General features: G+C 39.9%; 1 protein-coding gene across 1 annotated transcript in view; it reads right to left on the bottom strand.

Annotated features, from left to right (window-relative positions):
- SLC25A13 (solute carrier family 25 member 13) overlaps positions 1–26,402 on the bottom strand; it is a 177,478-nt gene that overhangs the window by 89,240 nt on the left and 61,836 nt on the right. The window contains exon 4 of the mRNA XM_019662069.1: positions 19,335–19,450. Within this exon, the coding sequence (XP_019517614.1) occupies positions 19,335–19,450 (116 nt within the window). The remainder of the gene's footprint in view (positions 1–19,334; positions 19,451–26,402) is intronic.

The raw sequence follows: 26,402 nt of genomic DNA, 5'->3' as shown, positions 1-26,402 counted from the left end.
CTCTATAGTAAGTGTATATATATATATATATATATATACACACACTTACTATATATATAGTAAGTGTATATACACTATATATATAGTAAGTGTACACACATATATATATAGTGTGTGTATATATATATATATATATATATATATATATATACACACACAGATACGTATGTGAGTACACGTTTATTGTATATCTTTTCTTTCCACATAGATTATTAGCACCTTGAAAGCAAAGGCCATATAGTTCACATCTGATTCTCCCAGTGTGGCCAGACAATGGAGAGCATAGAGCAGCTACTTACTAAGTAGTGGTTGAATTTAAGTGAGTCAGAAAAGGTTTACAATAGTGTGACAGGTTAAGGACAGTGGTAATTGATCCTCTGGGGCACTACAGTTCCCACCTTACTGAGAAGAGAAGCTAGTTCAACAATTATTTCCGAAGATTTCAGTGTAGTGCATAAGAATCATCAGTCTTGCTAATGAAAGTCTCCAGCCCCCACTCCCCTGCTCCTTCAGGTCTATCAAGCCGCTGAAGAATCTGCATTTTAACCAGCATCCCAAAAGTTTTTCTGCTACATGGGTCCAGGATCTCATTTTGAAAAGCATTATCCCAAAGAGTTATGGAAGGGTTAGATTTACTCCTCACTAATTTTTCACTTCCCATTGAAACAGACAAAAATATTAAAGGAAGGAGGTAGGACAGATTCTCCAAAGCAGCCAAAGCAAGGAAGTAATGTGTCAACACAGGCCACGTGTACATGCAGAGGACACGCGGGGCCGTGTTGTACAAGCCAGTGGGTGACATTACTTCATGGCCCGTGTGGCTGGAGCTCCCTGGAGTTGGACAGCTTACAAACTACATGATCCTGAGAACGTGGTCCCATTATCATCTGTCAGCTGTTCTAAGATTTGGGCACTTGTAAGAATGCCAGCCCTTAGCTAGCCATCAAATTCTAAGTAGCACAACTTATGAGCATTGTGCTTTGTACTAGGCCCCATGGGAAGCGGACGCGGGGTAGAAGACATGGCGCTGTACCCAAGTCTAATCTACAAAAAAATAACTGAAGATAGAACCAAATGGTATGCTGTACTAAGTGCTCAAGTGTAGGAGTTCAAGTGTAAGGAGGGGGGCACTTCCAGAAGTGGGAGAACAAGGCTTCTTGGAGAAGATAAAACTTGATCTGGGTCCTGAAGGCTGTGGAGGATTTATTCAGACGGATCTATGAGGGAGTTTCTCAGTGGAGAACAACAGCATGAGGAAGGGTTCATTTTTTTTTTTTTTTTAATGACTCGAGGGTCCCATCAGAGGGCTTTGGACCAAAGCCACCTGGCGTCACTAAGACATGACAGATCCTGCTCCTGGCAGTCACAGATGGTGGCATTACTTGCCACCGTCAAGTATTATTTTTAAACCCCAAGGACTTGATGCTACATTTATGATGAGGGAAATATTGCTATGGGAAGAATTGTTAGTCATGGGACTCTGTGGAAAAAAAGACCTGGAGTTTTTTACACTTGGTACAATTTATACAGAATTTATTTTCTAGAAATAAATTTTGTTTTATGTAATCAAATATCATAAGACTGCCAAGCCCTTCTAATTGGATAAGTCAAATAATATGCCAAGAGGGAAGGAGTATTATTGGTAAAGAGGAAGACTACCAACATTTCTATTCATTTTCATGGCTAATCATCTCTTAAAAAATTAAAATGTTAAATTTTGCCACTCTGGAAACCTCACATACTTTCTCCAAAAATATTTTATAGGTTCATAAGTCTTTGAATATTTCATCTTGCTCCAATAAGTCATTCTGGGGTATTCATTATCTAAAATACTTGGTCTCGGGCCGGCCAAGTGGCTCAGTTGGTTAAGAGTTGGCTTAAGAGCGCGAGCTCTGAGCAATAGAGCCGCCGGTTCGATTCCCACATGGGCCAGTGATGCTGCGCCCGAATTGAGCTGTGGCTGAGCTGACAACAGGTGGCAGGATGGCTCAGCTGGTGTAATATGAAGACTGCCTGTTCAATGGTGGACTACGTCCACCCACAACTAAGACTGAACTTGGCACCTTGAGCTGAGCTGCCACCCGGATGGCTCAGTGGATAGAGTGTGTGCTCTTAACAACAAGGCTGCTGGTTCGACTCCCGCATGGGATGGTGGCTACGACTACCTGCAACTAGGATTGAACACAGCACCTTGAGCTTAGAGGCCACCAGCTGCCTACAGGCAGCCAGATGGAGACTGGCACCCTCCACAACAAAGACTGAAGGACAACAACTTGGCTGGTCCCCCTCCCCAATTCCCAACACTGTTTCCCTCCCCAATTCCCCAATAAAATCTTTAAAATAAAATAAAATACTTGGTCTCTACATTTTCTTGTAGGTTCATGAATAGAAACAACAATCACAATGGGTTCCGGGAATTTCCCCCTTCACTTTTAAGACATTTTAGTATCATTTCAGGTTAATAAACTTTTCTCCTTTTAAGAAACACAAATAGCTTTCCCACTTAACATTTAATTGTTTAACATATTTCTCCATGCCTTGTGAGACTATGAAAAATCAGAAATTAAAAACCAAAGTGATTTTCAAATTCTGCTCTGTACTCTGGCTCCCATGGAAAATTCCATGAGCTTTACCATGGAAGACTCCAGGAGTCAACCTCAGGACAATGCGATCACTAAATCTTTAATCATTCCCTGACTTTTCCAAACCAAACTTGTAGTCCTAGAAAGAGGAAATCCAAAATGTTCTAGGCTTCTTGGTTACTTACCTGTTTCAGTGAAATATATATATATATATATATACACAGAGGGTGCCCAAAAAATGTACACACATTTTAAGAAAGAAAAAAACTATTAAAATTGTAATAGTATATACCAATAACAAAAGATACATACAAGTCACATTTGACTTTTGCAATTACAAGAGGTGCTCAAAGTGGTTACCATCAGTATAATTTTAACACAGTTTTTTCTTTCCTTAAAATGTGTATACATTTTTTGGCACTGAGTATGAGAGTGTGTGTGTGTGTGTGTGTGTGTGCGCGCGCGTGTGCACACACGCGTGTGTGTATATAAAACTATAAGTTGTAACTCACCAGCTGACAATTTTCAAGTAACCATGATTTGGCAGATGTATCACTAACTTAAGAAGAATTAGAAGAAGGTCTCTCCTAGCCTAAAACACGCGGTCTTAAAATCTTACCCCCAGCTTGAGGTCCTCTAGGCAAAGAAACAAAATCGAATTAGTACTGGAATATGAATGAAGAACTAGATATATATTTTGGATATTTAAAGTCATATTTTTTTATAGCTTACCCACTCCTCCTGAAAATAAAAACAAATTAGAATGCTTATCTCTTAAAGTATAATCGTTGTTATTTCAGCCTGTGCCAAATACTACGTTTGGAAGGCCTATAGTTCCCATAACATCACCATATAATGGTGATATTATTTAAAGCAAGACTTCGCCAAATAAGCTCAAAAATCCTTTGAGTTTATTTGTGGGACTTTGTTTCCTCCAAAGATGTTTCCAGCCCAAAAGTCTGCTGTATTTTTCTTTTTATATTACAAAAAGACAATTACAAAGTGGCAATTGTTTCTTTCCTAAATATAACTTCCAAGTCAACTAATATCCCCTAAGCTAAAAATACCCTAGGCTACAGAGTATGGTTGTAGGGAAAAGAGTTGTGGTTTTTAAAAGCTGGGCTGCAGATGACATGATCTTGTGTATAGAAAGTCCTAACTAAGGAACGCACAAAAAATCTACTAGAACTAGTAAACAAGTCCAGCAAGGTTGAAGAATACAAGATCAATACATAAAAATCAATTGTATTTCCAGACACTGAAAATAAGCAACCTCCCAAAATGAAATTAAGAAAACAATTCCATTTACAATAGCCTCCCAAGAACAAAATACTTAGGGATAAGTTTTACAAAAGGCATGCTAAGCCTATACTCTAAAAACCATAAAACATTATTAAAAGAAATTAATGAAGACCTAAATAAAAACAAAGACATTCTATGATGATATGAGATCGGAAGACATTGTATTGGTAAGATGGCAATACTCCCCAAAGAGATCTACAGGTTCAGTGTAACCCTTGTAAAATTCCAGCTGGCTTCTTTGCAGAAATTGACATGCTGATCCTAAAATTCATATGGAAATTCATGGGACCCAGAATAACCAATACAATCTTAAAAAGAACAAAGTTGTATTTAAAATTTACTACAAAGCTCCAGTATTCAAGACATAAAGGAATAAAGACAGACATATAGACAAATGGAATAGAACTGAGAGTGAAGAAATAAGCCTCACATTTATAGTCAATTGATTTTCAACAAGAGTGATGAGATAATTCAATAGGGAAAGATTATAGTCTTGTCAACAAATTGGGCCGGGACAACTGGATATCCACATGTAAAAGAAAGAAGTTAGAACCCTACCTCACACCACATACAAAAAATGGAGCAAATACCTAAATATAAGCACTAAAACTATGATGCTCTGACAGGAAAATATAGGCAAAAATCTTTGTGACTCTAAATTAAGAAAAGTTTTCATAGATATGACACCAAAAAACGCAAACAACAAAAGAAAATAATAGCTATAAGGACTTCATTAAAATTTAAAACTTCTGTACTCCAAAGGATACCATCAACAAAGTGAATAAAACAGAATGGGAGAAAAATTTTGCAAATCATATTATCTGATAAAGAACTCGGCAATATACAAAGAACTCTCACAACTCAATAAAAATAAAAAAAGACACATTGCCCAATTTTAAAAGCAGGCAAAGGAATTGAGTAAACATTTCTCCAGAAAAGACATACAGATGGCAAATAAACACATGACAAGATGCTGGATATCATTAGCCATTAAAGAAATGTAAATCAAAATCACAATGAGATACCACTTCACCCTCACTAATAACAAGTGTTGGTGAGGATGTGAAAAAATTGAACTCTCATACACTGCTGGTGGGAACGTAAAATGGTACAGTTATTTTGGAACAGTTTGACAGTTCTTCAGAAAGCTAAACCTAGTTACCATATGACCCAGCAATTCCACTCTTAGGTATATGCCCAAGAAAAATGAAAACATATGTCCATACTAAAGCTTGTACACAAATATTCATAGCAGCATTATTCATGATAGCCAAAAAGTAGAAACAAACCAAATGTCCATTAATTAAAGGATGGATACATAGAATGTGGTATATCCTTAACAATGTGATACTATTTATTCATCAGTTAAAAGGAATATAGTACTGTTACATGCTACAACATGGATGAACCTTGCAAACATTATAGTAAGAAGTCAGTCACAAAAGACTACATATTGTATGATTCCATTTGTATGAAACGTGCAGAATAGGCAGGTCCATAGAGACAGGAAGAAGAATAGCGGTTGCTTAGGATTGGAGAAAATAGAAAATGGGAGGGGAGAATGAAAATTGCTAAGGTATGTGGTTTCTTGCTGGGGCAATGAAAATATTCTAAAATTGACTGTGGAGATGGTTGCATAAATCTGTGAGTATACGAAAAACGAGTGAATTGTACTTTAAATGGATATAATAAAGCTATTTTAAAAAAACAACAACAAAAAAACCTGGGACTATCAGCTCTGCCTCATTAATCAGTGACATCAGGCAGATTACTTACTCTGACTTGGTTCTCTCAATCTGTAAAATGAGAATAAAATATCTAGCATAGAGGGTTGTTCTGGAGTTAAATGTGCCTACTATAATGTCCTAAACATAGTTGGTGACCATTAAAATGGAAAAACTCCAAAATCTAAAGTCTTAATTATTATGAAAATTATCTGGGCACCAAATATTTACAAATGATAAAAAGAAGTGTCAGGCACAGTGATTTGGAAACATCACAGTTTATACATTCCTCAAAAAGCAATAATTTTCCTCAAATATTTAAAATCCACCCTTCTCTTAGCTCATATATTAAAATTTTGAATGAAAAGTGATCAAAAACTAAGCAATTTTCTATTATGTTTCTGAAAGTATGAAATTAACAAAGATTAAGGACCTCCACTCTTTACTTTGAAGATCTTTCAGATAACTAGAAATATTTAATTGGCAAATTACTTGCACATGCCATTAAGTGGTTAGGCTGAATTTGTTTTTACAAATTCTATGGGCTCTTATTCCTTAACCTCCACCACACTATAATCTGAAATCATCAAGGTCTTCACTTATGCAAATTTTAACTTTCTACGTTTTTGTTTCCATACAGAGTAACTACACTAATGCGCTTTAATTTCCAAAAGATTCACTTTGGGAAGCTGCAAATCAAGGAAAACAAGTTTCCCATTAAAATAAAAAAGGTTCATCAAGCTCCATTATTTCAAACACTGAACCATAATGCTATCTCTCTCACGGATCCTAAAAATTTCATTAGTACAATAAACACTAACAGGGTGTTGCTGTTCAACCCGAATGCAATCCTTCTCGGAGGCAAAGGGAGAGCTGCTGAACAGTAGTCGCACTTATCTCTGAACAGCTTCACTGGGGTGTTTTTTCTAACGTGTGCTAAATCCTCACAGAAAGTTGTGGTTTCGCTCAAAGGGCAATAATATTCCACCCTGCTGGTATGGTTAACAGCAGCTTAGATGGCCATCGTCTTTCAGGCGGGGAGCAAAAGACAAATTGTTGAATTCGTAAGTTAAATAACATAATGGAGTAAGTGGGTGCAGGCCTACCTCTACTGCCACACGCTCCGATACCACGGTTGCCATTTCAAACCCTTTTGACAAGTGCCTTTTTATATTAATCACAGGTAAGGGTCTGGAGAGGAAAGAAGTATTCTGGCTACAATTCAGACTCGCTCAAGGAAGTTCTAGGGGGGAAATGGGTGCCATTAACACAGAGTAAGTATAGAATAAGTACTTCACACACGCAGCCCTTCTCATTAAAATGGAGTTTGCTATAAGTCCATGTAAACTTTTTATTATTATTATTATTATTATTCTGAACATGTAAGGACAGTGGTGATAAGTATATTTCAAAAAATAAGCACATACACAGACACATCACACAGACAAGCTGAGCCGAAGAGCATATTGAGGTCATATATGATGTTGGCATATGTAAAAATTAAGGCTAATTTAAAACTCTTCCAGTTCTGTACTAGAAAAGGATGGGACTGCCCTGATATGAGGTCATGTGGCATTCTAGACAAGAACATCATCCTTCCAGTAGGGCCGGAAGACAAAGTTGTGATTCCTACAAAACCAGTCACCTTCATCTCTCTGGGCCCGTTTTCCACATCCATGGAAGAAAGCCCTAAACTGTACCAGACATTGTTCAAATGCAGTGTGAAGCCCGTTCCCTTGGAGAGCTTGTTCAAAACACATTTCCAAGCCTCTCCACGCCCAAAGATTTTGATTCAGCAGATTTCCAACAGAGCCAGGGGGTCCACAGTTGTAATGAACACCCCCACACAATTACAATGAGAACCTATGGTCTGCCGTCTTGATAAGAATCCTTCCTATTCCAAAATCAGATCGATTTATAAATCCTCAAGATTAATACACTATTGAAGTCTTTGTAGTGAATGCTGGTTAACAACGAGAAAGGTTAAAAGCTGACAGATATTTAGCATTCGAAAACAATCTTCTATCACATGCATTATTTAAATCAACAGCAAGAGAGGCCAACTGAGATGTTTTCAATCTATCTACTAGAAAAAGTTATTTTCAATTGGATAGAATAAATCATTAGCAGTCTTTCATACTATCAAAAGTAAGTCATTTAAAATGGTGTTTGGAGGCATAGAGCAGGCTGTGGTCACTCTCCAGATGTGTAAGTTTGCTTTAATCATCCTTTTTGTTAATTATTGGTAACTTTCCTCACCACTAGAGAAGAATACAACCCCAAAATTCCAACTCTTTGAAATTTTTAAAGCAGTACAAAGAGTGCTAATTTATTCTCTAAATGCAAGTATAATATCTACATTGTTTAGAAAACCAATTTCCTAAGCTGGTTTCCTTAGACGGATGTTATCAAAAATAATTTTCTTGCAAAAGCATTAACATACATTTAACCCTACATAAATGCTTTCAAGAGCAGATGTAGTACAAATGTACACCCACAGCGATCCCATATTAGTATAAAATTCTTTTATTTCAATTAAAATGTCTAACTATCCACACTCAACATATACCTAAACTGTAATTTTTTCTGAGAACTTCCAGTATGTTCCTGATTTTATTTCCCTTATCAACCTAGCGGAGCAAAAACTGCCTTGCAACTGTTGGAAGAAATCAGTCATTACCAGCAAGATTACAGCAAATTTTCCAATTTAGAAAAACTGTTATTTTTATCTCTCTCTCACACTGAAAGAATGGTATAATTTTACTATTTTTAAGTGAGCAATGTCGTTTAAAATAGTCAAATTTTCCCAGTGCTCCAAGTTTTAGCTTTCTGTTCTCTACACCTTCTTTCCTATTTACAGGTTCTCTTCTCTCTTCATCTTACACACACTTACACATGCACAACAGGGGCAGAAGCCCCCAATCTGACCTCTCCACACCAACAGTCTTCTAAAGGAAGGTTAACTAAGTAGTGGCTTCACATGGCTATTGTGATTTACTCTCCAATTGACATTCTTCCATCTTCTCAACAGGCTTTTTGTTTCCCCCTCCCTATTTTTAAAATGGAGTAATGAAGTAGCAAAAAGTACAATATTTTAGCCATTTGAAGCATGGACGATTCTCAAATTATCCCCCCAACTGGAAGTGTTCTCTGATACTACTATCTTTCAAAATTGAAGCCATTATGGTCAATCGTGCAAATCCGTATTTAGCTTTTCGTAAATAGTGGATTTTTGACCCAATGAACTGGAACAGTTTCTGAACAGTTCTCTGAGCCATTCTGAACAGTCTTTAGGATCTCAGGCAAGACACTCAGTACCCAGGCATGCCACAACTCTTAGCAATGTGGAGGTTATTCACTTTCAAAACTCACACTGTTCTCATTCAATATTTGTATTCTTTACTGAAATGTGTATAAAACAATATACTCAGGTCCAAAAATAATATAAAATAAAAATCTATTATAGGGCAATAAGTTTCCTTCACCAAAATAACACATTATTTTTGTGACATACCAAAGCCAGAGTCCATTTTAACAAAAAACTTTGCCCAAATAATGCTCCTTCTGACGCGTAACCATTTCCCCCTTCAGTTATCTTTTTGAATATTTCATTTTCTAAGTGTCTTTACAAAGATAATAAATAAATGACCCTCTGTCCAGTGAGCTTGAAAAATTATGGCTAAAATTTTGTCCTCTTCTAGGCCAATACTTACATTTCTTTTACTTTTTATTTATTATTAAATGTGGGGGCTTACCTTAGAAACTTCTCATTGCCATACTTTTAACTCGCATCATTTTCTGCAACTTGAATCAAAATGGCTGAAGTGCTGGCACATATTTCCTCAGATCATCTAACCTGTCCATTTTCCCAAAACATACTAACTTCATTTTCTACACAGTAGGTGTTCCTGGACAGAATCTAAATGTGACACCCAGAAAAGGTCCCTCCGAACACCAACATACACGTCACAGAATTAACTACAGAAGGACATCAGAAACTGCCTCCTCAGTAGTTCTGTGGATTTTGTTTAGGTCTCACACACAAAAGAAAGGTCCTATTCAAATGAATTTGACAAAGTTAAACAGAAGTATTTTTTCTGCAGGACTTCTCAGCATCTTAATAAACTAACACTTTTAGGCTTTATGATTGTCTACGAGGAGAATCCTTTTTCACACAACATTTACTAACATAAACAGGAAACACCACTTTAAAGTACCCAAACTTACAATAACTAGTGAAGATCGAAGGACAAGAAGCCACTATAGTGTCCAATAAAAGAGCATGACCAGACTAGTCTTGGATAACTTTTGGATTCCAGGCCAAGTGACAGCTGGAGCAGAAAGCCAGCTGAAGTCTATCCAAAGATGGCATAGGGTGTAGACTACTTTACAACTGAAGTTTTTAACAGCAATGCTGGAACAGTCTTAAATAAAATATGTGTCTACTCGTTCAACTGTCCCTCTATAAAAAGCAGTTCTTATCTTTCGGTGGATCACTGGTCCCTTTGAGATTCGCTAAAAGCAAATGCTCATGTAGACAAAATATTATTAACATCTGTTGCCTTTCAGGGACTCCTTGACACTCATCCAGAACCCCCGAGTTGAGAACCCGACTTCAAAGTTCAATTGAAAACTGTATCCCCATACACGTGACCACCACCACCACCACCACACATACTCATAGATAATGAATTGGGTGCATATGTTTACATACTAAGAATGATAATTTTAAAATTGCACATAAAACATTTCAGGAAATTTTATTCACTGTAATGAAAAAGATAAGTCAAAGGAGGAGAAAAACACTTAATGGCATTATGCAAACACAAACTTTAGATTTCAACCTAAGGACGTGCTGTGGGATAGAACATACTTTGAATTTTCAGGGGGTCTGATTGTGACTTTCACTAAACAAAAGATTCAGATCCTCCACTACTGTTGAGCTAACTAGCTTTTTACTGTTGTCTATTGCAGATATAACAACCAAAGAAGTATAAGCAGGAATAGTTAATGTTAAATTAGCATCTTGAAGACCCATCCGGTGGGTGCATTAAGCATATCAGATTAATAGTCATTACACACACACACACACACACACACACACACACACACACACACACACTTTCTTAAAGTTCATAACGAAAATATCTTACTTTACCAATAAGAAAGTTGAAAAAATGAAAGTGTTTGGGAAACTACCATTCACAACCTATCTGCACTTACCTGCTCAGACACCAGGTAAATCCTTTAAATAAAAACCCTGACCTTGAGTTCTTCCACTCAGAAAACGGGAGTGATCATTTGCCTGCTTCCCAGTGGTGCGGGCAAGACTACACCATGATCACAGGCACATCTGCCTCTGGCTTTGCCCCACTCCAATTAACACAACAAAACTATCTTTCCCAAACATCATTTGGATCCTGTCCCTGTCCTCTAAAGAACTCTTCAAGACATCCAACTGCCACTCCTATCAAATTAAACTCCTGCCCAGGACCTGTGGTAGGTGCTCCATCACACAGCACCCACTCCCCCAGGGCCCATGTCTCTTAAACTGCACATTTCAATCAAGAGCCCCCTCTACTACCCTTAACCTGCACAAAGACACCCCCCCACCTCCTCCCACCCCGCCTCCACTCTGTGATTTGCCCCTCCACTCAGAATTCTGCTCCCATCAAAAGGTAATGCTTCCTGGATAATGCCCATGTCAAGTGCATTTCAGCAAATTACCTGGATGTCTGTGAAACCAAGGCAACTATCTATGTCTACTGAGAACGCTAATCCAGGTACATTCTTCCTTACAATTACTGTCCACTATGGTCATATAAACAAAATCTTAACAAATGCTTTTGCTTATTGTTCTTTGCTTCTTCATGAAAAACTATTAATTCCCCCTAACATCTGATACAGATTAAAACCATTATGGATTAATTGGCATCTATCTGGATTATACAGGAAAGGCCCGACTCACAGGGCATAACCAACACCAGAGGGAGGCAGTATGGCGCAGTGAACAGCACTTGGCCATCATCAGGCTGTTACCCTGGTTCTACCACAGGAAACTCCATGACTGTGACAAGGTACTAAGCCTCCCCAAGGCCATTTCCTCATCAGAAAAATGAGAATTAGAATACTATATATCTCCTAGGTTGCGAGAATTAAATAATAAATGACATGTAAACTGCTTAGCCTGCGGAGGGGGGTGGGTGTGTAGTAAGAGATCCATAAACTTAAGATAAAAACGAGGGTTACTTTCCCTCTCTCACGAGATCTTATAACACCTCGTCTCTTGGAGCAGAACAAGCTCAGTGCTACTACTTTGACCCCCTTTCACCCCACAGCCAATCAGGAGCCAAGGTATAAATATGATTCATTCTCAGAATGGCTCTGGTGGGGTCCAGAGACATGAATCCAGTCTAGGCCTCCGTTACCCCTGCCTAGGCTATTGTAGCATCTCCCAAGTCCCCATCACCTCCAGACCCCCATAGTTCCAACTCTTGCTGCAAACACAGCCCATACCATGTCATCTATTGTTCAGGCACTCCTCCAGGTCTGCTCAGATAGCCTACAAGCTATCCTGACATCAAACTACTAATTTTTATTTCTTGTTTGATTGTCTTTCTCCCTAAAATGCAGACATGCTGAAGAGGATTGTTTTTAGTCTTATTACTGCTGTTAGCTTCAGTCTTACAACACAGTAAGCATTCAAGAGATACCCCTGTATTTATTCTTTTATCTCACCCAGTTCAAACACCCTCTATTTGCTGATAACTATTTCCCAAATTCCCCACTCATATATCTAAGTGCATATTTGACACCCTCCCTTAGATATCCAATAGGCATCAAACTAAGGCATCCAAAGTGAGCTCCTGCTCTCTGCCACCCCCACCCCCTACCAAGCGTGCAGTCCTCCCCATCTTAACTCCACCCTTCCAGCTGACCTGGCCAAAGACTTTGGAATCATTCTGGCTTCCTCTCTCTTTTTCACAGCTCACACCCAATCCACCAGAGAACCCTGCTGGTTCTGTTGGTTTTCTCTTCGAAGTACCCCTTACCACACTCTGGTCCAAGCCACTATGATCCCTCACCTGGATTACTGCAATGGCCTGCTAACTATTCTCTTTCTACTCTGGCCTTTCTATTTTCCTCAACACAGCAGCCAGAGTGATCCTGTTAAAACATAAACCAGATCATATTACTCCTATGATAAAAAAATCCTGCCGTGGTTCCCCAGTTCACTTACCATCAAACTCCAACTCTTAACCTTGATCTAAAGGACCCTACTTGATCAGATCTGTTACCTCTCTGAGCTCCTCTACTACTAGGCTCCCCTGCCTCACTCACTTTACCAGGTTCCTCTTGGCTGTTCTTCAAAGGTGCAAACACACTCCAGCCTTCGAACCTGGGCAATGGCCGTTCCTTTTGCCTGGGCCAGTCTCTCCCCCTCCTCCATCCCTGTATCTGTATGATCATGTCCCTTACCTCCTTCACGTTTGTGCTCAAAAGTCACTTTCTCAATGAAGACAACTAAAGCATATGACACACAAAGAGGAGAACCTTCTTTGTTTCATACTTCATTGCAAACAAACACCCAACTTATCACCACAGCATGCTCACTCAGTCTACTAGTTTTAACATCATCAATTTCCATATGTCCTTGTTAATACTCTGGTAGAGGAGTTGGCAAACTATGTTCCACTGGCCCACCAGCTGTTTTTGTAAATAAAGTTTTATCGGAACACAGCCACATCCATCATTTAACATACTGTCCATGGAAATAGTAGAGTTGAATAGTTGTGACAGAGGCCCTATAGCTCACAAAGACCAAAATATTTACTATCTGGCCCTTTACAGAAAAATCTGCTACCCCAATCTAGCATGAAAAGTAATACTTTAAAAAAAGAAAATCATGTTGATACTCAAAAAATGTAAGTTTTAAAAAGATATGGCTTTAAATATCATACATTGTTTTTATAAATATCTCCTCACACAATAACATAGAGACTTATAATTCATATAATGTTGCTTTTTTCATTATTTCTTTCCTTTGGTTAAATGACCAGATAATCAACGAATGTCATTTCCTTTTCCCTCTTCTTATCCTGCTTGCTCTCTTTTGCACGTCCCACTTTCCCACTATGCTAACCAAAATTTGATAATATCACTGATGTTCAAATTCACAGAGCTCTGAAGTCCATTTCCATTATTATATTCAATATGTACTAACATAATACAAATCTATTAAAATGATCACAAACTTAAAAAAAAATTATGCTTACTCTTCAGCTCAGAAATAAAAGATAGCTCATGTTCCTGCTACCTTCCATCTGAGGGGTTTAGCATTGATTCCTATTCGCAAAAGGCCTATCTATAAAATAGTAGAAGTATACTAGCACCTTTAGATGACAAATCACATATACACAGATATGCACCTTTTCTCTTTCAAAATTTGTAATCTTCACTAACTCAAATTTTCCAAATAGTGGTGGAGAGGAAAGGCTAACATTTGTTACTAAATAAGCTTTTATTTCAATACTTTAAAAAACCTTAAGGGAGTCAAAAATTTACACACATATCGATGTACATAAAGGTACTGGAAATAATCAATGCCTTCAAAATCACAGCAGGATTTTTGTGAAAATTAACGACTTACGCTAAAATTGTTTTGGTAATTCATAGGGCCAAGAATAGCCAAGATAACCTTAAAGAATAAAGTTGGAGGGCTTACCAGATATTACAACTCATTATAAAAGCTGTAGTAATTGAGATAGTATAGCATTGGTGCAGAATAGACAATTATAAAAGAATAGAGCTCAGAAACAGACCCACACTTGATTTATGTCACTATAGGGCAATGAAAGAGTGATCCTTTCAATAAATGGTGCTGGGTGAACTACATCCCCATGGGGGGCTGGGGAAGAATCTTGATCCACACTACATGCAAAAATAAATAAATAAAAAACCCCACCAAATTCTAGAAAGTCAAATATCTAAATTTGAAAGGAAACCAATAAAAGACAATATAGGAGAATATCTTCAGACCTTGGGGTAAGCAAAGATTTCTTCAACAGGACACAAAAAAGCTTATCCATAAAAGAAAACGCTAATAATTTGTACTACATTAAAATTACAAACTTATGTGCCTTAGGGCTCCATCAAGTGAGTGAAAGTACAAATCACAGAGGAAAGGTATCTGTGAGACATATAATATAAACCCCAAAGGCCTTGTATCTAGAAAATAAGCATTACTAAAGAGGGAGACTCAGAGGGCCAACAAATATTTTTTATAAGTTGTATAATTCATTAGTAATCAGGGAAATACAAATCAAAGCCACATAGAGAGATGTCATTAAAATAAAAGTGACTGACAATACCAAGTATTAGCAAAGATGTGCAATAACTGAAACTCTCATACTCTGCTGGTGTGAATGTACACTGACTGATACAGCCACTTTGGGAAACAGCGTGGCGATATCTACTGAAGCTAAATCTACACGTTTTCTATGACCCAGAAATCCTACCCCTAGAAATGCCCAGACACACACACACACACACACACACACAACCCAAAAATATATAGAAAAGCACATTATTTGCAGCAGCCCAAACTAGAAAAGGTTGCAAAATGGAATACTATACAGCAAAGAAAAAGTAAAGCTGTGACAAAAACTGGATGAATCTCACAAATAAAATTTGAGCAAAAGAAGATCAGAATGAAAGGATACATTCTGTATTGTTCCATTTCATGAAGTTTAAAAATGAGCAAAACCAAAATGATGGTGATAGATATGAGTTGTTACTATTTTGACTGGGGGGCAGTAACTGGAAAGAAACCTGTGGGTGGTGATACCTCCTTCTCTTATCTTGATGGGGATAAGACAACTATATACTTGTGCAAAAATTCATCAAGATGTGCACTTAGGATTTGTGCATTCTTCTGCATGTATGCTGTACTTCAATAAAGTATACTTACAAACTTAAAAGTAAAATATTACTACCAGGCTAAAAATACAATAAAAACATTTAGAACCAAATACTCTACTCCACACATACATATTCGTAAATTGTTAACTAGAATTTTCTATGCTTACTGATATCCTGTTATACACCTGTTGATATCTCAAAATGCATTTATAAATATCGGATAGCAAAACAAAAAAACACGGTGAGAACAAGAATATGGGAGATATGCTGTGCCTCAAAGGAAACAGGAGAACATAATGAACTAATCAAAGGAACAAAACTGACCTAATCCAGATCTTTTCATTGTAGCAAACACAGGGAGTGATCTAGACATGAAAATATGGTAAACATAAGCAAGGCTTCAGAGGAAACGGGGCAAGATTTCACTGAAATGTGACACTTGATTATCTGCCCCGCGCTCCATCTGACTTTCGAGTGGTGTGTATCAGGATCAGTGTTGGTGGGGGCGTGAGCACTGCTGGCTTGTTGACAAACACTGGTGCTGACTGAGCTTAGTGAGAGAAACCCTGCTTCAAACAAGCTTTTATGTGGAAACCCAATATATAAACAGATGAAGAGTGTAACTGCTCTCCTCTGGATGCAACGCAAGGCGGGAGACATGGGGGAGCTGCAGCCCACCTTCCCTGCAGCCCACGGGAAGCCCCGATGAGCCTCCATATAATGCGAACACAATGCTCACCCCAGGATCCCAAAAGACTGAGCCAATCTGAGAGGTAAAACAGGGCCCTTGATGTCTCACCACTCTGTATGCTTAGTCCTGACAAAGATGCACACTCAGGTAGACGACCTTCTGAAATACAAAAGGCTCATTCTGGGTGAGGGACACACAAGGAGCTGAGGGATGTTTGCGTATCCCCGAAGCGGCCTCCTGTGGGCAGACAGCCAGGTCACAGACCAGGCTTCTCTTGACACGGCAGGTCTGTGAGGCCAGGATTGACTAGGTAGGTCCTCTTTTCTGCCCAACTTTTTTTTTTTTAAATTTCTTCAACCCCATTATGAGTTCCCTGGAAAACCTACTAATTGCTAGATTCTTCTAAAGGGAACCTGCTGTTGAAACACACGTTAGGCCGCCAGTGCTCCCCCACCACGATTTTGTTTACTTGGGCAAAAGCCTGTTACGCAGCACCCACCTCCGCTGGATGACTCTATCCTACTTTATGAAAAATGTTAACAGTCAGCTAATATTTTGCAATTTGATGGTCATTTGGGTCTCTTCATTGTACTATGCATATCTCTTTGCATGTAATCCTAACTAGGGATTAAGAGCTCAGAAAAGCCGAGGCTACCTTTTATGATATCCACAGGGTGACGGATACAGGACACACCCTGCTTATGTTTTGTAAGGCAGGCAGACCCTGGAACAAACTCCGTGTGGAAGGCAGGGTATTGGGAGAGGGGCTGTACATTCTTCTACGATGGTCACATGTACGTAACTGATGAAGTGACTGGAGTTTTAGTTCCTTGGAAGCCCCAATTTCTTACTTCAATCTCTTACATGCCTTCAGAGTTGGGGCTGTGTTCAATACAGAACAGATGGCAAGCCAATTACTGGTTAACTAGCCAGTGATGCAACTGCGAGTTAAGAATGAAGAGGTCAAGGAGGAGGGGGAATGGCGGCGAGGGAGGGCAAGAGGAGGAAGAGGAAGAACAAGACCGTCGCCCTCCCTGGTTCTCTCAAGTGCTTTCTTTTAGCAATATTATTTTAAATAAAGGCCTTTGCTTTCCAGACAGCACCTTTATGTGTGGTAGACCTTTTAAGCCTTACGTAGTCCTGTAAGGAAGAATATTACCCTGAATTTATAGATGAGGAAAATAAGGCTCAGAGAGTTGAAATGTCTTGCCTGCCCATCAACAAGCCACTAGGAAAAAACCAGAAATGGAATTCTCCTGCCACTGTTCTTTCTACAACTCACAGATGACTTCCGTCTCCCACATCCTGCATCTTCAGCTGTTCTTCCAATGACACTAACACAGACACCCGTCTCTGCACTGGTGAAAGTCTCTCGTTTCTTTCCTCCACCAGGCCAGTGGTGTGGCTGGTAGCACCAACATCTCTTGACATTTTACGCCCATGACGGGAAGGTTGATCAGAGTCAAGGGAAACACGTGAAGTCCAGTCCTCAGTCCCCAATCTCCAACCCAGCTGTCTCCCTCCAGACGTGCTGCAGAAAGGAGGACGATGAGAGAGAACACACCTGTGCTGAGCTCACTCACTCACAGGCTTTTCTTTGTTCATCCCAAGGAAACGCTATCATAACACATTCGTCCAAACAGCTTCCACTGGGTAAATCAGCACCACCCTGAGCTAGCTGCTCCTTTATTATGTGAAGATTTTAATGCGGACATTTTTTTTTTGATTGGTGTTCCATTGAAAGGCTGTGGTTACAGTGATGCTAAGAGGTATTAGGTGATGGAAAAGAAAAAAATAAACAAATTTTTCTAGGGGTTTTTAAATATTAAATAATCCTCATGAAGTGTTAATGAAAGGCATGTGAGCTTTCAGATTATATGAAACAAAACCAAATATATGTGTTTTGCCTCTGCCCTGGGCTTAAATAACTCACGTCAAATGAACATGGAACAGTGGGCGGGGGAGGGGGACAGCGGCCCGAATAAGTCTGTTATGGTCTCTTACCTGTATTTTATGTAGTTATTATCTTTATTTCTGAATAGAAAAATGATGAGAGGAGAATTAACCTGGCTCAGAGACAAAAGTGGCAGAACAGGATAGAAGTACCTAAGTCTCTCCAATTCCACATCCATTCCAGAGCCACCCCAGAATAGATGGTGTGCTATTACACCACCTGTATTTTCCCTCATCTATACGCTTCTCAGACTCCATCCAGTAAGACAAGCCCAAAAGGTCTGAATAAAGTGAAAACTATGAATAAATACATTTAAAATGAACACATCAGCCATCTCCCCTGAACACACAATCCCTATGCCCAAAAGGGCTCCAAAATTCTTCATGGGCAGTGCTGTCTCTAGCAAGTTCACATGCACAGACAGCGTATGCTGGACACCACTCAGTCCAAGGGAAACGCGGGACTCTCTGTCAAATCTATCTGCAGTAGCCAGTTTCTTTTTTAAAAAAGAATTTACCACAACCCCGTCAATTCCTGATCTTCCCTTTTTTCTAATACTTAAAAGACCTCAGTGTTTTCTGCAGCGTGGTAGCTAATCTCCATGAAGACGGTTCTGCCTTTCAAAATAAAGATGGCAGAAGCACAGCAGGCACTGCCAAGACAGCTACGGGGGAATGTGCTGTTCAGAAGAACAAGGTTCTTCATGTTCTGAATCACCGTCTTGTGCGGAGCTTCTGACCTCAAGCTACTCCACGGGGACAAGGTAAGGACACCAAGTACTGGGTACATGAGGACCTTCTGTTCTCAGGCAGCTCTTCACTTCCTCATTCTCTCAGTGGAAAGCACTACTGATGGCGAGGCCCAGAAACAGGAGTCCTATCTTGTTCTCACATTCTACGGCTCCGTGAAAATGCAGAGCCACATCCTCACTCACCTTAAAAGTAAACCAGAGTATCAGAACTACTAAGTCAGAAACTTATTTTTTCACATAGGGTGACAGCTGGGACTGCAGCCCCCCTAACACTGATATCTTTGTTACAAGGGATATGCTATCTTTTTAAAAGCATTTCCATACAGTTCATTCCTGAAAAAGAAAAAAAAAAAAAAAAGCTCACATAACCCTGCACTTACTTAGGTGTGCACACACTCAAACCCCTTACCAAAAGTAACTTCTCCTTTGCCAGTTTTGTCAAACAGCTGAAAGGCCACCATGAACAAAGCATCCGGGGCACACAGGACAGATTCAAATGCTACAAATTCTTGAAAGGATATTAATCTGCAACATAAAACAAGCACAAAGCATCAAGTCAGTAGCTTGTGGGAAATAAAAGCATACACAAATATGCACTAAGGAGAAAACATAAAATGTCACTGTCAAAAAACAAAATGCAAACATAAAACATTTATAAACACTTAGCATTTCCTTTTACATATAGTGGACTGAAATAACAATGTACAGAATCTAAAAGACATGACAGGTTTGAGGATATGGTGACACGTTAGATGCATTATAATTTCAAATGTAACTGTTTACCCAACATGTTATTTTGGTTGCAGGCATATTGTTGGATTCTAAAATTAAAGCTTCATACATTAGCTAAAGATGTGACTGTGCAACAGCAAAATAGAGCAGCTTTGTCGTTTATTAATACCCTTATACACCATGTAAAAATGGTTGACAGATTCATTCATTACTGATATCTACGGACCACATTTGGGTTAAACTAGGGATGCTGGGGGTGGTGGGATACAGATAAATCAGACATGCAAGAATGCTAGGGCATGTATAAGGAACTGATTTTGTCTGGACAGTAGGATGCATAAAAGAGAATGCTGTGAAATGAGATTAAAAGTATAGGACCAGAAATGGGCCGGAAGACAAGAAAAGGGCCTGGTTTTTCTTCTCTAGGAAGCAAGGAGTGATTCAAAGTTTCTGAACAAGGTCATGACATGATCAAATCTATCAGACAGGAAAAGCATGACAGGCCACAGATGCTTTGACTTTCAAGGAGTAAGCAAATCCACAAAAGGTCCCCTAGAAATGTCCTTTGCCACTATTTTGTACTTTAAATGTTCAACTATTTCAATGATACACTGAGATAGTCCAATTCTCTGGAGGATATAGGAGGGAGAAAACAGGAGTGTTTTCCTATGTTTCACAGGACACTTAATTACTTCTAAACATCTGACAGAACACATTTTTATACAACGTAAGTGTTACAAAGTTAAATTAGCTGTTCCCAGAATGTCACTTGATTATAACAATGTCACAGAGAAAGGAAAAACTCCTAGTGTGTTCAACGCCCTGTCTCTATGTCATCCGCCACCCAAAACACATCCTTACAAATGCATGGGCACGTTCAAGGACAGCACGTGTTACACAAGAATACTTCCCCAGGACATTTTACCCCTTACTACACAGTATGTCTCACTGAGCATCTATGTACAAGCAAGACCAGGGGTAGGCAGGTGAGGAGGGAAAACCTGAGCCAAACATTCCTTGCTGGCCTCAAATTGCTTACAACCTGTCGGGGGGGGGGGAACGCAGTCAGGTGCATGTACACCCACCAGCATGCAAGAGACCAGTGTCAAAATTGAAGGAATAAAGCACTAAGGCCACAAAAGAAGGAGTGACTTATTTTGCCCAGGAGAACTGGGGAATGCTTCATGGAAGCGTTGCATTTAAAGAACACATTTTAAAGTGGAAAAGATCTTAGCAATCTCCTGCCATCGCCTTGTTTTACTTTTGAGGAAACTAGAAGTTAATGGCTGGTGTAAGGTGAGCCAACTGGCTTCTGGCATTTGGGCCTAAACAGCAGGTGTCCTGGTTTCCATCTGACTGAGACAGAATTCCAACTGATACAGGAAGAGGGAGAGAAGGGCAGAGGGAGGATGTTCCAAACGGAGAAAAGAACAGCGCAAAGGAAGAGGTGAAGACCAATGGGGTGTGCTGTGTTTAGAAAAGGACGTATGTGTAGGTCATGAAGAGTAAGAGTGACTTGAGGTGTCATGCCAGCTACCCGTGGAGGACCTTAAAGGCCAAGTTACAGGATTTTGACTTTCTTGCAGGAGTGAGACGTCACTAAAGGTTTTGGGATTCGTACAGGCCCAGTTCGGAGCTTTGTTTTAGAAAAGGAATGGGTGTGGAAGATGAATTGAACAGAGAAAAGATGAGATGTGGGGAGGCAGCCGGATAGCTAGGGGCAGCAGGAGTCTAAAACAGAGCTAGAGCACCAGGACTTAAAAGAGAGGAAAGGCTAGAGAAATATAGTTGAGGCAGGAATGACAAAATTTGATAGCAACTGGATGTCAGAGGCTCAGGACCAGGAAATAGGCCAAGTTACTCCCAACACTTGTAACGTGGGCAACTGAGTGGGATCATTGATATTAGCACCAAAAGTAAAGAATTAAAAGGCGGGGAGGGGGGGAGGTTAGAGAGAAGGGGCTTTTGAGAGAGTAAGATCAATTCGACTGAGTTAAATTTGAGGTACCAGTGGGACACTGAAGTACAACGTCCAGCAGGAAACCAAAAGACCAGTGTGAGTCCAGGACAGTGGCTAACAGGGTTGACTTGTGCTCCTCCAAAGCGTCATGTACCCCCAGTACCTCAGAGTATGACCTTGTTTGGAAATAGAGTTGTTGCAAATATAATTGGTTAAGAGGAGCTCATAGCAGAATGGGGACAGCATCTAATCCAATAAGACTAGAGTCCTTACCAAAAGAGAAAAGTTGGACACAGACATGCACACAGGGAGAATGTCATATGAAGATGAAGGTGGAGGTCAGGATGTTGCTTCTATAAACCAAGGAACACCAAAGATGGCCAGCAAACCACCAGGAGCAAGGTGGTACAGATTCTCCGTCGCAGGCCTCAGAAGGAACCTAACTTGCTGACACCTTGATCTCAGCCTCCAGAACTGGGAAACACTGCTTCTTTCTTTCTTTCATTTTCCTTCCTTCCTTTCTCTTTCTCCTTTTTCTTTCTTACTTTCTTTCTCTTTCTCTCTCTCTCTCTCCCTCCCTCCCTCCCTCCCTCCCTTTCTTCCTTTTTCTCTTTTTCTCTCTTTTTTTTTTCAAGACACTTAGTTTGTGGTACTTTGCTACGGCAGCCCTAGCAAACTAATAGAGGCCTAGATTGGAAACACAGATTCGGGAGTTTTTAAACAAAGGCTACTTAAAACTATAAATGAACCTGTCAGAAGCATTTCAACCAGAGATGCATATTCACCATCTTCTACAGACAACTGAGGCAGTGCGGAGAAATGTGTTTCTGATTGTCTGCTTTCCCCTCGCCACCACCCCTCCCGCCCCGTGACCCGCCCTGAGCAAGCACCAGCCACCCCACAGCCACATGGCTCACCAGTCTCACTTGCTGGCAGTGTGTCAAGGCACGAAACAAGCATATTCGCTAACTTATCCCTGCACAGACGTTAGGTTAGTGAAAAGTGAACCACACAGTGTGTTATCTAGAAAAGGGGCGTTTTTTTAAAAAAAAATTAATGATCTGAATAAACAAAGGCTGAGATACAATAAAAAGAGCATCTCCTCTCTCTCAAAATGGTACAAGAAACCTGAAGGCTATCGATGTGTGTAAACAAATCCTCCTCTGGTTTCATAACCACAAGGAGCCAATGAATCCACTGGTATTCCAGGCATGCTACAGATATCACGAAGGTGTAATTTGGTAATCCTGTTAGATACGAGTGCTGTACATCTAGGTAGGAGGTATACGGATGAACCATGAAATCATAATGTCTTACTGCTTATCAAGATCATTTTGGATTTTCCAGGTAATCTGACTAGAAGACTATCAGAATAATTATACAGTACTATATTCATTTACAGCACGGTACCTAAAAGCGTTTATATATGTTTTTCATATAAACAGTACTTCAGTCTTGCTTTACAGATTTAATGGGTATTAGCATAAATTACAACAAAGAATACAAGCTTAATCAAGTTCAGACCTGGCAGGTGAGCTCACTTAGTTCCTCTCTCTATCCTTCACTCCCTAACTTCTTTGACAGTGTTAGATGCCCTTGAAAATAAATCCCACAATCCTGATGGACCCTATGTCAAGTCTCTAAGGGAAAGGATCTCACTCTAATGCTCAACACCAGCAGCGAATAGTGGGACGTGGGTGAGGTAACGTGGACGCAAACACAGAAGTCGCGTTTCTATAGGCTACACTGCTCAGGACTCAGGGGAGAACAGGTTTCTAACCACTCTATTTTATGGTTCTGACACTACTAGAGATATTTTTAAGCAAGTCATTTTTTGTTTTCCAAACGACTGGAGCGATTTTTCTCCTTCTGAAAGTCATGTATAACAGCAGTAACTTTACAACTCCTTTAAAGTCCAGGTAAAGCAGCTAAAACACTACATACTACTATTGAATACTTAGCCAAAGGGATTAAAAGTGGATTGCATCCAGTGGTAGTGTAATAACCCCTTGTTGGGATTAACCACTCCGTGAAGGGTATAAATATCTAATCACTGTGTTGTTTTGTACACCTGACACTAACAATAAAATAACAACAACACAAAACCAAACAAAAAAGTGGATTGCATCTGTCACTAAACTTATGACAATATAAGATTACATACCTACCAGATCCATAGAAAGATACTGGAAGGATACATATACCACAATGATGACACTGCTCCTTTAGAGTAGGATAACGTTAGGTCTCCCACCCCCACCCCTTCTCAACATTGCAAGGGATAGCTCTTAGCCTGGAGAGAACTAAAATACAATAGAAAACACAGGCTGAAAATTATGATATGGAAAAAGTGGTAAGTAATATAAGAGAATTGGAGATAAAATTCCTGTGAATTTTTCTATTGAGAGAAAGGGTAATATGGGTAAATTAGAAACATATGATGTCAGAGGGACGCCGTGACCAAGTGGATCAGTCTTGCCGGAGAAGGAAGACGTGACCAAGCCAGGATGGGAGGTGGGAGAAGCAGAGGCCACCAACTGCAGGGGGCTGTGGGGCCTTCTCTACGTGCTGGGCACAGGTCAGTGCTAGGAACACACAGATAAAAGCATCGTCTCTGCTTCCCCAAAACTGGTGGTCCCAGGCGGCAGACGGTGAGCCAGGAACCAAGGAAGGAAGCCGGAGATGAAGAACCACAAGATGGTTTGCTGGAGAGAGTGTAAGTGCCATGGACTGAAGGCCTGCTGCTCACGTCCGAATGGTAGATAAAGGTCTGACATTTTTAGTGGCATGATGAATTTGAGCTTCAGACCGTTTACTCCAGCAGAGCAGTGAAAAATGAACTGGGAGGAGAAGAGCCTAGAGTTGGGGAGACATGCTGGTAGAATCCAGGGAAAAGTCATGAAGGCCCGAGGGAGAAAGGTGGTCTCCTTATGACATGGGGAGAAGAGCAAATAGTGCTATGAGCTCCAGAGGACAATCTGACAACACAGCAAGTCTTAAAAATACCTACGCTCTTTGACATCACAATCCCACTTCTAGGAATTTATCCTAAAAAATAGTGTGTACAAACTTTTACCTACAGAGTTGTTAAGCATCACTGTTGAAAAAGTGAAAACCACCTCAGTATGCAACAATGGTGACTGATTAAATAAAGGAATACTATCCAACCACTAAAAATTGTTGTAAACAAATATGGTGTTAAGTAAAATATCAGTTTCACAAATATTTGTATGAAGTGATCCCATTTTGTTAAAAATGGACAAAAACTAGTATTTTACACACACACACACACACACACACACACACACACACACAATTTGAAGGTTGTACACCAAAGTATTTGCAGTGATTATCTCTCGGTAGTTACATTACTAGAAATTTAAGGTTTTTTTTTTTCTTTTTACTTGCCCATATTTTTTTATCTTTTCAATACACAGTGTATTATTTTTGCGATAAAAAATAAAAATATATGTGAAACAAAGCAGCAAGGACCTAAACTTAGGTAATGGCAGAAAGGCTGAAGAAATAGAGGGGTGGAGGTTGAAAAAATGAACAAATGATTGAAACAATCACACTACCTCTGGCTGTCCAGGGTAGATAACCTCCAGTTCTTCTCTTCCTCCCTGCTGTAGCTTACTCTCGCCCAGCAGTGGCTTGTATCCCATGCGGTCCCTTTCATCTCCGGCCTGGCTTCAATCTCCAGGCCAACTCTGCGGCTATGACAGTTTAAGCAACTACACATATGGATCTGATCTGTTCAGACTTCAGGAAGTTTGGTTGTAGACAACGCACTATATCACAACCCAATTACCACTTTTACTTAAGGTTCCTAACCACAAGAGTGCTTAGTAAAAATAACTTCTCCTTATACCCTTCTTCGTGTGTTATAACAGAAGCCAAACAATTGTCCAGGATTAATGGCAGAGATAAAAGTAAAATCTAACTACAAAAACAGAGCTCTAACCACTAGACCACCCAAGTTCAAGTATCTGTGAAAAAAACAAACAAAACAGAACTGGGCTCTCCTGTGATCACCAGTTTATCAAAAGAGCTTTGGCCTCCATTATTTGAACATCTTTAATAGCTCGGGGGGGAGGGGGGAGGGGGGAGAAGGCTCCGGCTTTTTCATCTCCCTCCCAATGTACCCTACACCTAGTAGATGCCAGGCAACAACCTGGACAGTAAGGAGACCATGAAAATGAGAAGACTGACAGAATCTGTATCCTCAAGGAATTACACTCTAGTGGAGAAGGCAGACCATGAGCACAAATGTACAAATATAAAGATAAGATGATTCCATAATCAGATCATCCCTGTGTAGAGGATAAAATAGAGAAATGCATTAGACCAGTGTTCCTCGGTCCCAGAGAGCCTACTTCACTGGTCAAAGGAGGATCTAAACAACCATTTGTTTTTTTCAAACTTCTGACGTGATTCTACCATGCAGCCAAGCTTGAGAATGATGGGAATGGCATAGAGGGAGCCGCTCTGCCTAAGGTGGTCAGCAAATGTCTCCGGGAGGTGGCCTTAAGATACGAACGACGAAAAGGAGGAAGCCCTGGGAAGTTCTCGAGGAAGGGTATTTGGGGCAGAAGAACCTCAGTGCAAGAGCCTGTCCTAAGTGACACAGGACAACCCTGGCAAGGTCCATGAGGCAGGGAGAGAGACATCCGAGTGGCCGGAGGCTCGCGGAGGTGGGGAGCGGACAGGGAGGTGGGGATGATGGAACGTGCAGGGCTTACAAGGCTGTGTGGGTTTTATTCCCAGCACACATGGGAACCAGCC

This window comes from Hipposideros armiger, unplaced genomic scaffold (genome assembly GCF_001890085.2).
Source record: "Hipposideros armiger isolate ML-2016 unplaced genomic scaffold, ASM189008v1 scaffold_365, whole genome shotgun sequence".
NCBI classification, from domain to species: domain Eukaryota; kingdom Metazoa; phylum Chordata; class Mammalia; order Chiroptera; family Hipposideridae; genus Hipposideros; species Hipposideros armiger.
The sequence above is the reverse complement of the archived record's forward strand: the minus strand, read 5'-3'. Positions and strand labels throughout refer to the sequence as shown.